The sequence below is a fragment of the Drosophila melanogaster genome, chromosome 2L, assembly GCF_000001215.4.
Source record: "Drosophila melanogaster chromosome 2L".
NCBI classification, from domain to species: Eukaryota; Metazoa; Arthropoda; class Insecta; order Diptera; family Drosophilidae; genus Drosophila; species Drosophila melanogaster.
In genome coordinates this window covers 4,064,797-4,081,282 of record NT_033779.5, presented here as the reverse complement: position 1 = coordinate 4,081,282, position 16,486 = coordinate 4,064,797, and the positions used below count along the sequence as shown (strand labels likewise).

Sequence of the window (16,486 nt, the reverse complement as noted above, 5' to 3'; positions counted from 1 at the left end):
TCCTTCAGCCTTATGACCACTTGCATTTTGTCCTCTTTTCACTACTAATACTAATGCGAGCGCACTAACACCAGCTCTGATTCTACAGCCACTACAGCGTCCTCTGCATGTGTGTGTGTTGTTTTTGAATTAATTACACAGTTGATAGCCATGGCGATAGGTAATAGTAGGGCTACAAAGCCAATGGTACAGTGAAAAAAATTAGTTGTAAAATATGGCTTTTCTACACTTTAATAGAAGTGCGAACAGAAACTGGTAAAATTCTAGCATATTCAATATTCAGATTCAAAGACTGTAGTGATTTGAATACATGCCAAACTGCGAGAATAAATTCGCACATTTTTTCGCCAAGTGCATAGGTGTAGGCCCAAACAGTCGATTGCCTTGCCACGGCGGCCGAGGCAATATTTCACTTTATTTGCCTTTTGATTAGCCCTAATAGCCAGCGTTAACAGCTAGCAGGTCACACACACACGCACGCACACTGGCGCAGTTACACTAATACACCGCCACTTGTTGCAACAGCAACAACAATTAAACAACAACTGCGACGACGAGTGGCACATAAATTTGTATTCTAATTACTTGCGTTCAGTCAGCAGCAGGTCGACGGTTTAGGTCAGCATTTGTAATTTATGTGGCTGGGTTTTGTTGCCTTTTTAAAAAAGATATATGCGATTATGCGATTGCCGGTCGTTCTGCTCGTAGCTGCTAGTTTTGTGGTGTGGCTGGTTGCATCTAAATACTTTAAACGAAATGTGTCATGTGCATTTGCGAGGGGAAATGCGAAAAACAGAGGGTTAAACGCCGAGGACTGGCTGTTCATTGTCTCCTTCCTTCATTATGCTAATTTTCAGATATTCAGATGGTGTTGTAATTGCCGCATAGCATGCAAATTAAGAGAAGGTCGACTTGTCGGATGGATGATTCCGCGTGGAAAAGCACTACAAAATACCAAGACTCCACCATCCAATTTGGCTCTAATTAGCAATGGTCAAGACTGGCCATTTATGGAAATTATTTTCCATGTCAGACTGTGGAAATTATTAATGATGCTCAAGTGGTTTGGGTGCGAGTAATTGCAAAGATTACCAGGGGATTGAGAGTGGGCGCAACGTATATCTATGCTCATATTGAGGATTGGTTTTAATCGCGATTTAAATGGACTCCCTTGTTAATTTCAAATTCAATTCAAAGCAGATGCTAACGCCCTGAGTATGCCGTAAGTATTAAGAGTATATCTAAGTTCGGTCTACTCACAGTTAACATTCAATGTGGCAGTGGCCTCCAATCGCTTTCCCTCGTTCATGGCACGATTTCTGACTACACACTTGTACTTGGCACCGTCATCTTCTCTGCGAGGAATTATGGATAGCGTGGCATTGGTGGGCTGATCCTTGGTACCGCCCTTTAACACCGTCGCTGGCAGGGGCGTATTCGAACCCTCGCGATACCAACTGTATAATTGATTTAAATATAAGTAAACTTATAGTAGTTTCAGTTATATTCCGAACTTACGTTATGGTGGGATCGGGGGAACCACCGATGCTGCTGCATGTCAGCTCCATGGGCTTGTCCTCGGTGGCCACGGCTATGTTTCCGGGTGAGATCACGGGTGGATGAGGTGGCGTGAGCACCGTGAGATTGTGGAACTCCTGATGGACGTCTGCGCCCGTTCCCTTGGCCTTGATGCGGCACTCGAAGCGTCCATTGTCACGGTTATAGGACACATTCTTGATCTGCAGATCGTAAATGCCACGCTCCGGTTGAAAGTCGAGTCTGGAAGGAAGGAAGGAAATAAAATAAAATGAATTATAGGTAATTAATACCAAGATCTGTGCATTAAAATACTTAAATATATAAATTAAACTGCGTATTGCGTGTATTTTTCGGAAAAGCGAAAAAGGAAACAAGCTTCAAAAGTTAAATGTCAAAATTCAGTCAATCAATTTCCATTTGCCTCGAAATCAATTTATTTTTATTTGAAAACTTCCAGGCGACTTCTGTGCGCCAATGCCAGGACTCCTCAGTGGCCGTCACTAATTGTGCTAATATTGGATTTTCCCACTCTTGTCCTTGATTCGCTTCCTGTTTTCTGCCCGCAGGTGGCCAAACTTTAAACGCTCGTAATATAAATAAATACGAAATGGTAATATTTGACGAGGGGGGGGGGGGGGCGACACGACAAGGCGTTTTCAGGGGTATGCACAAAGGACCAATATAAATAAAATCAACGTTCGAATAAATGTTTGCATATTTTTCCTAGACAATTTTCAATAAGAACCTGCGTCCCAGACACTGGCAACTCGAGTGAAATGTAAACAGGGAACGAAGGAAAGTAATTTTCACACAGTCTTTGGAATTTTACCAATGTTTACCTTATTGTTATTTTTATGTGCCGGACTATTAAGCTCTGAGGGTTCTTATGGCGTAATTGCTTTGCAGCCTCGTAAACCAAATTAATTGCAAAAAAAATGTATAATTGGAAAATCTATTTCATTTATTATCATGTTGCATATTGAGCTAAGCAAACGTTCTTTGTTTCTTACTAAATATCATTTATTTTTCGTTTTTGGAAAGTTGCAAGTGTTCTTTTTTTTTATAACATTCTAAATTAATGAATAACTAATTCGGAATACCCGTAATCTTAAAGCCTTAAATTCAATATGAAATATATTGAAAATTCGCTCCCTTTTATCTATCCAAAGCAAAAAGGGACAAGTTTGTCAATTTTCTGCTTTTGGCTTCTGTCAGACATTCATTCCCCCTCCATCATTTATCTTGACTTCATTTTGCCAATGTCTTAATATTTCAAGGCCACTTCAGTGTCCTCCATTTGCGATTTTTTTTTTTTTTTGTTTGGTGCTGCCATTTTTCACAATTTCTCAATAGGATGATGATGATTATTTGGTCGTCATCGTCGTTGTCGTGGACAACTACTGAAAATTGATGCCGCCCGAATGCGCTTCGCTGGATTCTCGGCTTTTCCTCGCTGGCCAGTCAGCAGTTTATTAGATTGGCAAACAAGATGCCCCTCCTCACACTGCCTACTGCCCACAGCTGGGAGATAAAATTTTCATTTTCCATTTGCAGAGACTTTTCCGAGTTCATTTGTCAAGCTGCAAGTGGACTTTTGACTGACACTGAAATTGCTTCTCATCTTGAGGATTTTTAGCGAGGTATTTTTGCCATCCGATTTTCTGAGACATCTTAGCTTTGTGCACTTTTGGTCTAGACAATTTTGCGATTCTAATTGGACTGGCTTAGGGCTCACACTGATTAGCTCGGTCGCAAGTTCGTTTTATTTACTCACTCATTTTACTCTTGTGCTAATTGCTGCCAAAAACCGCAGTCCCATGAAAAAAAAGAAAATAAAACACGCGTTTGTGTGAAAATTTAATTTGCCAAGCAGCAAACCGCAGCAGGACGAAAAAAAAAATGCCGAAACTGCCCAGGTCTCATGGTCTTGAAATCCCTAAACAGAATAAACGCGCAGACAGGCGAAAAAATTCGGGGTAAAGAAGAAAAACACTCGCAAACGAAATCCAAAAGGGAACGTAAAGTGCACTCAAAAAAATGCAAACCTAAATGTTATTTATCACAATAAATCGTAGTTAGTTATAAAACTTATAGATCCATTTATAAAATATAAGCACTGCCTCTTAAATACTTTTACTTTCATATCGTTGCTCTATCTAAACTAAATGTTAATAATTGTCTGTACTCTCATTTTTGCCTCTGCAACAGACAGCAGAATTGACTGAACTCTCCACAGACATGCCCGCTTACCTCCTTTGGCCACCCAAAACCGCGTGTCCTTGTCTAGTTGATTTTTTTTTTTTTTTATTACTACGAGCATTTTTCTATTTGCAGCTGCTCCCCTGCCTTCCTCCACTTTCAGCACAGTTTTTGGGGCCAAGTCTCTGGCGATTTGCTCATTTGCAGCTGGGATAGATAGAATTCTCAGGACACGTGCTCGGTGGAAATAAAAAAAAAAAGTGCAAATTATAAAAACTGCTGGCAAAGCGCAGTCATCGTCATCGTCATTGCCGTCGCTCTGGGGAATCCCCTCAATTTTCCACCTCCTATCGGCAAATGAAAAGCGCTTTAAACGAGCCGCGGAATGTGGGGGGGGGAAAGGACGCGTGTCCTTGAGCGTAACAACAAAAAAGCGGACTCTAGAGGGATAAGCAAAAGGCCCCCGGCTGCCTTATTCTTGTTGCAATTTTCAAGTTTATACCCAACAGTCCCTTTATTTATAGCATCCCTTCCCCTACCCAGATAAATTCTCCTCGTGCATTGCAATTTGTGATTTGTTGTTGCTACCACAGTGTTGCCCTCGATTCGCGTATTTTGTAGCTCCCTCTGGGCAAAAAGTAAAATTTTTTTATAATTTTCGTACCAGGACAGAGGACATTTTTAAACGGCCGCCAATTATTCGCCTAAACGAAAGGCAGACAAATATATAGAAAGTTTTAATTTTAAATTTTATACAAATTGCATTAGTCGTCAAACCATTTGACCAGATTTTGGATACTGAAAATGGATATTCCAACATATTTTCTCTCAAGTATGCAATCGTACACTTTGCTCAGAAGTAATTCTTTACATGTACAATTTCGCATCCAAGGGAATCGTTTTCCCTTCTAAATGCCGCTCTCATTGTTTCTCAATCTCTGTGAGAGGAGCATTCCCCTGATGTCTCGTTAAATTAAATGTTCAGCGAAATATTAGCCCAGAGCTTTTCTTTTTCCCTTCGACCTGTCGCGACATTTTGGCCCAGAGAAAAAATCTGTAATTCCCTTTATTTCTTTTTTTTTTGTGTGTGTGTGTTGTTCGGCATTGCCAGCAAATTTGCAGTAATTTCACTTTTGCACAGATAGAAATTTCCAGGGGGTTTTTTCGGGTTGGGTACTATCTTCGCCTTCATTATGTGGCCAGTTTCGTTTTAGCCTCCTTGAGCCGTGTTCTTGTGTCCTGGCTGCTGTTTCTCGTCCTTGTTGGCTGCTTGTTTTCGGCTCCTTGTTAGCTTTCGGCACAAATTGCAGTAAAAATATATTTTACAATTTGCCTGGGCCCGCAGCGCGATTTCTTTGGCCCCTCAACGCCTCTTTACGCTGTTTTTCTATTTGTTGATTTGCTTTTATTATGCCCACACTCCATACTCATAGCAATGCGTACAGATAGAAAATTCGGTGTTACATTTAATCATTTCACAGAACTTTTGAAAAGATATTGTCAACCAAATTCTTATATGTGTTTGTGTGCCAGCACTCTTTGGGTTAGAAAACATTTATTTATATGATTTTTGGTTTATTCTTTTTATAGCTATTTTCCCCAGTGCACCCATAAAATGTAACGCTGGCATGTGGCCATTTTATTTGGCAAGCTGCATGAAGGTTGAAACGGAATGGAATGAAACGGAAACGCAACGACACGGAATGGAACGGATGGAGAGTTGCATTTTTCGCGAAGAAGAGGAAGACGAGAAGGAAGAAGTTGGGGGCTCGTGTGGCACAGTTGGCACTTAAAATTTATGCGTTTCCACATAAAGAAACCAAACCGAACATTAAAAAGCAGGCGGCCAACGGGAAACGGAAGTCGCAGGCACCAGGCAAATAAAAATACAATTGAAATCTGGGAATGAAAGGGGGCAATGAAAATGAAACATAAACACAAACACCAAGAGGCGGAAGGCCATGTGTGTATTCTGCAAGTCTCAACATGCAACACGCGGCTTTGACATTAAGGACACGGGCAATAGTGATGACCTAACGGATCGCGACAAATCGTAAAAATATTCTGGATAAGGAAAATTATAGGATACAAAAATTGGTAAGAAGCAAAATGTTTTATTTCCTACCCAAAAATAGTACTGAAAACATAGAACCACTCCTATATATTAATAAATTTGATGAAAGGATTGCTCTACGCTTAGATTCTGTGACTTTCATTCGTTTACGTTATTCACAACATTTTAACGACGGTTTTCATATTAATAAATCATCATAATCCAATACAAATGCAAAGCCGTAGCCTCGTTCGGACTTAACTGTTTCAGTCGCCTGGCATTTGTTTAAACTGCCAAGAACTTGATTTTAATTAAGTTGCCAGCCCAGTCAGTCACATGCATAAATCGCATTATCCAGGTCGGGTGGGCGCAGAGAGGAGTGTGAAACATTTAATTAACTTAACAAATGGCTGCCAACTGCTGCTGCCGGGATAAACTGTACTTGCCGGTCGGCAAAAGGATAACCGTTAATGCCACAGAAGGACAGTGGCTGCGAGATTTCCCTCCACGTTTCACTTAATGACCCCACACACACACTCCCATTAAGGACATCAGCTTTATGGCCAGCATTTAACATCCCTCAAAGCGAGTCGTTTCCGCAATTATCATCCTTGTTGCTAGGTCGTGCTTCGATAACCATTACCAACTAGGGTCGAAAAAACATCGATAGTATCGATACTATTGTACATTGTTGTCAAACTTTAACTTTAAAAGTATTTCAGACCCATAAAAAATAAAAACTATGCTTATGATATTTTTGCAGATTACAGATTACTTACCTATAGCCGGAACTCAACTGCACTTCACCGATGGCTACGTTATCGAATTGGGCGGGATTCGCTGTCCAGCGGGTCCAGAAGAAAGAGAAATCGTTCGCCTCATACTTGTCGTTAAACCGGCACTTGAGGGTTAAGTCAGCATTCTCACGTGTGTCAATGGATTCATCGGCCAGAGTCGTGGAACTCAGAGCTACGAGTGCTGAAAAGATATAGCGAATATATAAGAATTAGATCAAAACTCGTTTAAAACAAATCAAAGGACTTTTTTCCTTCCCAAGATCGTAACGTTTATTGTGAATAATAAATATTTGACACACCCATAAGCATTATACATTTTTGACCACCACACTAACCAACTTATCAAATTTTCATAAGACTTAAATCGAAAAGAATCATAACTTTTCACTTCAATCCCTAAACCCAGACCAGAAAATAAAACCGATGACATAAGAACTTTTCCAGTGTTCATGAAAATTTTATCAGCTGTTGCTCCTTCTTTACCAAAAAGAAAAGATGAAAAATCGGTTTAAAACAAAAGAGACCGTAAGAAAAACAAAGCACAACGAATTTTGTTTAATTCTTAATAATGCATTATAACTCAACAGCCCAGGTCTAAACTTGTCAAGAAAAAAAAGGGACAAAATAAAAGGGAGTGCTTCGAATAAAGAAAAATGAAAACAATTTCCAGTAACTTTTTCACATGCTTAGGCGACAAAGTTTCAGATACATTGCCTACCTTTAAGCGCACCTTGAACACATGCGTATCCCAAGGATTCAAGGATTCGCTTCTCTGCTCACTTTTCCTTTCTTTTTTTTTTTGTTTGTCGACCCTTGGCGCATCGCTCTTACTTTGGCGCGTAAATTTCGAGTGGAATTTATAGCCGCTTTATATTTGGCATCAAATATGCATGAGGCGGCGTTTAAGCCACTCCAGAAAAAAAGCGCAAAAAAGTGTTTGAGAGGCAATAAATTGTTGTATTTGAGCTGCAGCTCCAGACTGTATTTCAGTCTGTGCTAAATTTAAAGATTGTTTCGGTCTGTTTCGCTGGATTTGCATTAGGGCCAATAGTCGTTAAAGTCCCAAAGTTATGCAGCCCATGAAAATCGCATTAAAATTAATTTGGCACTCGGCTGAAGGCCCCTAAATATCCTTATCTAATCCGATGGATAATAGCATCACACGTCAAGGTGGCAACTCTGGCGGCCAAAAGAGCCTTCACTTCTCATTTTGCGCCCGAGTTTTCTATCTTTTTGGGCCGGGAATTTATGTCAAAAGTTTCGTTTCTTGTTATTTTTCCAAGTCCTGGGCGCTGTGCCCATTTCATTCATTTATTCTGGCCGTCTCTGTCTGCCATTAAAGTTACTTTTGTGGAGCTTTTGGCCTGGTTGTCAACGCAATTCTTTGCTCATTTCACTTGACTGCTTAGCGGGAGGAATGACGAGGGAAAGCCCGGAAAAAGCCGTGGAAAATCAGGGGTAAGTAAGAGAGAGAGAGAGCTCGCGCTGTCCATTTTCGCAGGATGCGTTTCTAATTAAAAACTTTAGACAGAGAAAGAGACGTAGAAGTTCAGCTCGCTGCACTTAGGCAAATTGCCAGATGTTGTCCTGTTCCACTGAATTATGCTTCTGAATATGTTGGGTCAACTATTAAAAGGATGTGAAATATGCATTTCCTTAAGAACACATAAAAATGTGTTGGGTTCTTTCTTCCATTTTAATTTCCCATTTTAAAGTTGCGTATTTTTTAAATTGTAAATTATAATTACTAAACGCACCAAGTTAAATTTTCGAAATAAATACGTAATTCAAAATCGCCGCTTAAAGGATAAAAGTGAATAACGAGAAAATCTCAACGAATCTTTATAGGTTCGATTACTTCTTTTTTTATTGTCTGACATTAAGAATTCACGAAATGTTAAGTGCAATTAATGGGGCGAATGCAAAAACGGTAAAAAGGCAATAGCCAACCAACCAGCCACTTGCAACTAATTAAATTATCGTTAAAGAAGGCGCACGAAGGAAAAGCTGAAGGAAAAATTTCCTGTAATTGCTTGAAATTAAAAATAATATGCAAAATGAGCGACGAGTGTAAAGGCAGCACAGTAAAAGTCTAAAAAAAAAATTAATTTCCGCTCAGGACAGGGTCAAGAGCTAACAAATTTATCGCAACTAAAAGCTAATGGAACCGAAAGAAAAAGGCAAAATTATTATTTATGTATATAAAAAAAAAGTTGCCCAAGAAGTTTGTGATAGAAAGTGTGGAATAGGTACTTCACATAGTATATACATTTACATTCTACTCAAAAATTAACAACTGTTTTTAAGAGGCGAATTGAAAATGCACAGTTTAATTCGCCTTGTTAATTTATTCTACATCTAACATATTATTTAAGGTCTAGATCACAAGGCTCACATTTGTTGAACGATAATTGGTCCAGAAAATGATCTTCTAACAATACAGCCTATTCGCATCATCTGGTTAATTTGAATTTTCCAAGATTTTCGGCAGAGTGGAAAATATATTTACATTTTCCCAGAAATTTTCATTTCAGTTCAAATACAGCAATCGAATTTCGCCTGAATGGCAAGAACTGGAAAATTTTCTAGAACATTTGGTCAACGGCCTCTGCGTTGGGCATTGTTGTCTCTTTGGGCCAAGAATTCTCAGGCCAACACCTTTTGCTACAGTGGAGCTTCTGTTGCTGCAGCTACAATACGCAATTATGACGTGGGAATTATATTAAAATGAAAACAATGACGATGGCGAAGGGGCCAAAGAGGCAGATGAGGTGGGAAAACCCAAGCTGTGAGCCCTTTTGCGGCTGCCTTTGGGGAAACTTGAGAACTAAGGGAACGTAGAGTATAGGAACGATGAGCGTACACTGAAACAAATAGGAGAGTAAATCTTGGAGATTTTTATTTCTGGGAGCCTTTTTTGATCACTAAGTGATTATCCTGTTTGCCTACATATGAATCACATATCGATATTGTGTTTGAGGTCCAAGGTTGATTTATTTTCAGTGTAGAACCCGAGTATGAGAGCAATTCTACGGCACTGAATTTTGCCCTTGTTAATTGCATGTTCTGCATATCACTTATAAATGCACCCACACAATAACAGCCAGTCAACTTCGCACTTACACAGACACCTTGCCTCACATGTCAGTACACATGCACAAGAAGGAGACGGCGTCGTGGAAAACGAGAGAGATGGGTATATGTATGGAGCTACGAAGACTTTGGGAAAAGTTTGCCATAATTGGATTTTCAGAGTTAATTACCAGCATTGAATTTGGCCATAAAATGTAAGAAATACCTAGACTCGCACTGTCTCTTTCTTTTACTCCTCTAGCCATCTCGTTTACACACTGATTACAAAGTATGTTGGCATAGATTTTAGATTTTAATTGGAAGCAAAAGTTAGTGAAATATTTTGTATTCTAGTTACAGTAGGCAATAGTTGGAAATAAGATTCGCTACGGCTAATTATTTTACCTTTCTTTACTTTTTTAGTTTAGCGGCGGTGAAGTACTTTAAATTGTAAAAATCCCGGATAAAACAGTGATTTCTTTTTCTGATTGTTTTTTATATTGACGTGGTATCTCGAAGGTTGGGAATACCCTCATTGCAGCTACAGGGATACATATACATAGAGTGAGAGGTCTGTAAAGTTATGCATAATGTGGACACAGCACAGCGAGGAGATGCCAAAGGACGAAGGACCAAAACCAGAAGCAGGACCAACAGAAGCTTAGGAATTATGTCTTATTATTTTGCCTGCAGCCTGTGGACGAGCCGAAGAACAATGGCAAATCACACAGCCAGGACCAAAGGCAGGACTCTAAAGCCGGCAATCGAGTTGTTGTCCTGGCACTGCACCAAAGTCGCAATCTCAACGCCTCCATTCCCTGTCTCTCTGACCGACTTGTCTTTAATGTCTTTATGCTTCAGCCAAATGTTGGCTGGTCTAGAGAACCGCCACACAGGGAAAAAAAATTCTAGCAGTACGTACAAATGAAAAAGGCAATTTTTGACTTCCTTAACTTATTTTGCATTTAAATATATTTTATTAAATGTATGTTATAAAATGATATGGGATTCAAAGGTAATTTGAGCACACCGCATAGTGCCAATGTCAAATTAGTTTCTAGTTTTTTGTTCACTGCACTGGAGAATACTTGGCCTTTTCTTCGGTCCTCGCCAACTTCAGAATCCTTTTGGCCAAAAGCAGAGTCGATAAAAACTGCAAATGCTCCTGCTTCTGGCCCATAAAATGCAACATAATTTTCTTATGACTCACACAGATAGACAAAAACGGAGAAAAAATAGCTGCGAGCAAAAAATCAAACCAAACGATTCCAAAAGAGGTAAGAGTGGGTTAGGTGTTAAGGGGTTAAGAGAAGGGGACTGAATCCGCTACTGTTACAATGAATGTTATCTGTTTTAAACGGCGCTCCCGTTTATCCTGGCTACCAAAAAGCAAGAGCCAAGGCAAATCCCAAATAAAAGCAAAAGCCAAGAGTCTGAGACAGCAAAAGTCAACGAAACGGAAGAAGATTGCAATTTAAAGGCGGCGCAAAGCGACCGTGGGGCCAGTGGTGGGTTAAGGTGCGGCAAACTGGTTTTTTCTGTGTCTGCAGAGAGGAGTACAGAGAAATATTGATGGCCAAGTTGCAAGCTCCTTGGGCCAAGAATAAAAATAATACGAAGAAGCCTCAGTTGCGCGAAATCAGAAATCTTTAAGAGGGGTGTCGGGAGAAACGTGACAGCATTTATGTGGCACACTTAACCCATTCAAAAGGTCTGTGGAAGAAAATAACAAAATAATCGAAGTCTGAATCTAAATAAAGCTAACTGCATGGTATTCATATTCATTCGCCTTTTATTTTGTCTGAAGCGTGAGTTCATCAGAACCGCTTGTACTAAACAAACATTTTATTTAAGTAAAAAATTCTAAATTTAAGGGAAAATATAATAATCAATTATTGTCCATTAATTAGTTGATTTTCCTATCAAGAAACCCTGTACTAAATCTGATAGAAACGCAATTAAAATTTATTTCCCTAAGAGAAGAATAACCAACGCAAAATTTTTACATGAATGAAGTAGGCCAACTATGGGTTAAAAGACAAGAGAAAATCGCATGTTGCAGCTGTTCCGCTGCGAATAACGAATGTTCGGAAACGGGAGGTGGAGCGACAGGGGTTAAGACATTGGCAGATGGGGACACCTATATCTACCTACCGTTATTTCATTACAACTTTTGCATGACAATGCGGAAAAGTGGGAGAACATAAGAAGCTGCAAACGAGAAATTCTCTTCTTTGCCTCTGGTGAAAAAGAAAAAAACAGGCACAAGATACGCAACCAAAGTCGAGAAGATATACAAGTTGCATCTCACAGAGGGAAAAATATCTACATGTGTGTATATATATGAAAAGGCAACTTTTTTTTTGCAACAGCAGCGGCATTTATGCGTTTTTATGCAGCGGGCTCCAAATTGCTTTGGCCAAAGTGGAAAAACCAGTTGGAGTTGCAACTTTGGCTGCACGATACTCACACGAAACCCCTTAACCCCCGGTCTTAACCCTCTGGTGCGAATGTGTGTGGTTAACATGGCTTAAGAAACTTTTGTGCCCCCCAAAAAAAAAAAAAGATATATAAGCAACAACAGATAAGTTGCAACTTTCGAAAGTTCCACAAGAACTGAAATGTTTTCGTAGCTCTTTATTTTTGCTGCCTTTTTTGTTCTTGCTTACAAGGGACCTGCACTTCGTTTTTTCCCCCTCCACCTCTTTTTGGCATACATTTCGGCAAGAAAAAGTCGAATGAAAATGCAATTTTCAAAAGCAAAACAAACCGTTTTAATATACCCGAATACACTATATACAGAAATGACAGGAAGGAAAGTAGGGGAGGCGGCGTTGCCATTGCAGTTAGTAACACATTGATACATGAACAAATACCCTGCATTAAAAGTCATGTTATTGAAAATGTAGGTATACAAATCAACACTGACTCTAATTCCAGTCTAAAAATTTACTCTATTTACTTTGCTGGAAATACTTCAAAATGTATTCCTAGTTCATGTGATTTATCTTGGGACCATAATCATTTAAAAAGTTTGTATAGATCTGATCTCCTTAAGATCTCACAAATAAATGGAAATTTTCTAATTTGCGGGGACTTCAACTCGCGCCACAGAGCATGGAAGTGTACCCGAGCCAATGGTTGGGGCAAAATTCTCAATGAACTTTCAGATCTGGGAAAATTCAGTATTTTGTACCCTACGCAACCCACATATATTCCGCATAACCATAAAGCAAAAGCATCAACATTGGACCTATGCCTCACTAATATCCCTAACCAGCTGGCTAATCCAGCAGTAATGCAAGAGCTTTCCTCTGATCACCTACCAGTGGTTATTAAATACTCTACAAATTTTATGCGCAATGTAAAAACATATCCGATTTTGGGAAGGGCAAATTGGGCGCTTTTTAAGAGAATTATAAATGAAAGGCTGATGGTTGAAGAGGTGGTTGTCAACTGCTCACAGATATCGACTTTGGATATTGATAATTTAATCGGCTCTTTCACTAGAGTAATCAATTATGCCTTTCTTAAAGCAGTCCCTCATAAACCTATACATCACTCCAAGCTTACACTCCCTGTACATATAACTGAATTATTTAAAACAAGAAATATTATCCAAAGACAATGGTTTAGGTCACGTCATCCATTATTAAAATCAAGATGTGATCATTTAAATTACATCATACGAAAAGAGCTTTTCATATATAATAATGCAAAATGGAACAATAAACTTCAAAAGCTGGATAAATGCAGCAAACCCTTTTGGAATATAACCAAAGCAATTAAAAAAAGAAAACAAATTGTTCCGTGTCTAAGTAAAGCTGATGAAATATACGCTTCTGGAAAAGAAAAAGCGAATATTCTTGCTGATGTCTTTCAACTGAAGCATAATCTGACACATTCATATTCAAACCAAAATACAATTGACCAAGTCAAAATATCTTTACAATCTATAGCTGAAACCCCAAACAACATCGCAGAAATTTGTAGAGTCACTTATCCAGAGGTTTTTTCAATTGTAAAAGCTCTCCATACTAGAAAATCTCCTGGAATTGATGGAATACCTAATATATCCTTGAAAAACCTTCCTACAAGCGCCATTAATCATATTGTTAACATTGCCAATCACTGTCTTCAGGCAGGCTATTTCCCACGGGATTGGAAGATAGCAAAAATAGTTCCAATTCTCAAACCAGGAAAACCTCCTGATAACCCTGAAAGCTACCGACCAATAAGCCTATTAAGCGGATTGTCCAAGATTCTGGAAAAATTAATTAAATTGAGATTGGTGAAATTTTTGGACATACACAACACACTACCAACGGTACAGTATGGTTTTAGAAATGGTCTAAATACCATACTGCCGACCTTAAAACTAAGAAATTATATTAAAGAAAGTATCCAATCCAAACAATCTGTAGGGCTGGTTACACTTGATATTGAGGCTGCATTTGATACTGTATGGCATGACGGACTGCTGCACAAACTAAAGATGATTGGAACTCCCATATACCTCATTAAAATAGTTCAAAATTTTTTGACACATCGATACTTTAGCGTTAATTTGAACAGTAGTCAATCTGCTAGACGAATTTTAAATGCAGGTGTGCCACAGGGTTCTGTCTTAGGGCCTACATTGTTTAATATTTTTACACACGATATTCCACAAGCTACAAACTGTGTACTTTCACTGTTTGCTGACGACGCCGCTGTCTACAGTGCTGGTTTCTCGTACAGCGAGATAAATCAATCCATGCAGAGTTACTTAAATGAATTAGACATATATTACAAAAAATGGAAAATTAAAATTAACCCTAATAAAACGAATGCTATATTTTTTACAAAAAGAAGGAAACCTCGTTATCTTCCTGATAGACAGTTGCGAATACTAGACTCTCCAATACAATGGGTTGACAACATTCGATATTTGGGTATAATTTTTGATAAAAAACTAACATTTAAATACCACATCAACAACACAATTATGAAAGTTAATAAAATTATTTGCACACTGTACCCTCTAATAAATCGTAAATCTAAATTATCAATATCCAATAAGATCATAATTTTTAAAACAATTTTTAATCCAATATTAATGTATGGGTCACCTGTTTGGGGTAGATGTGCTCAAACTCATATCAAAAAACTTCAAATATGCCAAAACAAGCTGTTAAAATTAATAATGAACTTACCTTATTACACAAACACTAAGTACCTACATATAAAAGCAGGTGTACAAAAAGTTCAACAAAAAATACAATATTAACAATCTTTTGTTTCAAGTCTTAGTTTTTAAGTTAGTTGTAAGTCAATTAAGGTTTTTCTTCTCCCTTGTTTTCCTTAATAAATAATAAATATTGTTATACAAAAAACTAAAAACAGGTCAACTAGACATAATTAATAAATATTTCAGATGAAAGCCTTAGCTAAACACTGTAAATACCTAATTATACCATTAGCTTTAATGAAATGTACATATATATATAAGGGATAAAGCACAAATAAATTAATTAATTAATTAATTAAAAGCAAAACAAACACTTGTTGATATGCTGCCAAAGAGAGAAAGGGGCCGCAGCCGAACTGGTGTTGAAATATTAATAAATAAGCCTGGCAACTTTGGCAATTTTCGCCAGCTAGCTCTAGGATTGCCACCCCCTCTTGACAAACCGCAAAACCAGCGAGCCAAAGGCAGCTGAAATTTTTCTTGCTGCCACAAAAAGTTGCACATGCATGGAACGCACCCGCCCTGCGCCCCTTCTCTTAACCCTCTGTCGACCAAATCAAAAGCGGGCCAAGTGCGCCAAACTTTTGCACTCGAAAAAGCCCAGAAGAGAAGCCAAAGAAGGCGGAAAGGAAAAAAAAACGCAAGGGATACAGGAAAAGTACACCAAGAATTTTCCTTTTTCGCTGTTGACTTTTAGGTCAGAGTTTTCCCCCGAATTTTTCCACCGCGCCCTGCGTATCACTTTATCAACACTGGGGAAAATTCAATTTCACTTGCCCATATGCAGGCGATGGCAGTGCCCCGGGGGGCGTGGCACTTATCATATTCGCGCAAACTTTTGGCATTGCAAAGTTCAACACTTTAGCAGGTGGAGTTTATTAAAAATGCATTCGAAAATGAAGCGAAAAACTAGGTGGGGAAAAAAGCAATGGCGAAAGAGAGTACAGATAAAGAAAACATTTGGAAATTTTGAGGCTGCGAAATGTTAAATATTAAAATATTAGTTACAGAGTCTAATAATATTATTTGAAATCTATAATTCCCCTATTAACCAAACAGTTTGTTTTTTAATAGTATTATCTCCTTTATTTTTCGCACTGCACTTCATAAATTGCCTCCAGCTTTGGTGACCACTTTATCACTTGGCACTCCCCAGATAGACCCACACAAAATGCAACAAAAAAAAAAGCAGAAAGAAAAGAACAGCAGCAGCTGGCGAAGAAATAGAACAAGTCGAAGTAGTTTCGCTTGAACTGGAACTACTGAAAAATACCCCAAGGCAATCTGCAAGATACTTTTGTATCTTTTGTGCTGCCACTGCACTGGGATTGCGGTTGTCCGCTGGTAATGACCAGAGCACGTTTTGTTTTCCGGGGTGGCGGCGGAGGGCTGAAATATCTCTGGCAATATTTGAACATTTACGCTTCATCGATTGCAGTCCGCACAAATACGGCAGAAAGTATCTGGTGGATAGATACGAAGGTAGCAAAGTTTGCTGGCCAAACAAATAAACCACCAGAGAGCGGCCAGCAGAAACTTTTGTTTACCCAAGTGCAAGCGTACATGGCTGGGTGCATAGAGCTTCCCATTCCACGC

At 38.8% G+C, this 16,486-nt stretch overlaps 1 protein-coding gene and 1 non-coding gene across 4 annotated transcripts in view, besides 1 other annotated feature; one reads left to right on the top strand and one right to left on the bottom strand.

Moving 5' to 3' along the window:
• ed (echinoid) overlaps positions 1–16,486 on the bottom strand; it is an 84,373-nt gene that overhangs the window by 34,467 nt on the left and 33,420 nt on the right. For all 3 annotated transcript variants that reach the window (NM_001273084.1, NM_001273085.1, NM_078745.3), the window contains exons 3-5: positions 6,571–6,769; positions 1,519–1,779; positions 1,261–1,457 (exon numbers count right to left, since the gene is read on the bottom strand). In NM_001273084.1, coding sequence (NP_001260013.1) covers positions 1,261–1,457; positions 1,519–1,779; positions 6,571–6,769 — 657 coding nt within the window. The remainder of the gene's footprint in view (positions 1–1,260; positions 1,458–1,518; positions 1,780–6,570; positions 6,770–16,486) is intronic.
• On the top strand, positions 5,331–7,004 carry asRNA:CR44984 (antisense RNA:CR44984). The gene is made up of 2 exons (NR_124062.1): positions 5,331–5,835; positions 6,555–7,004.
• Positions 12,429–15,178: a mobile genetic element.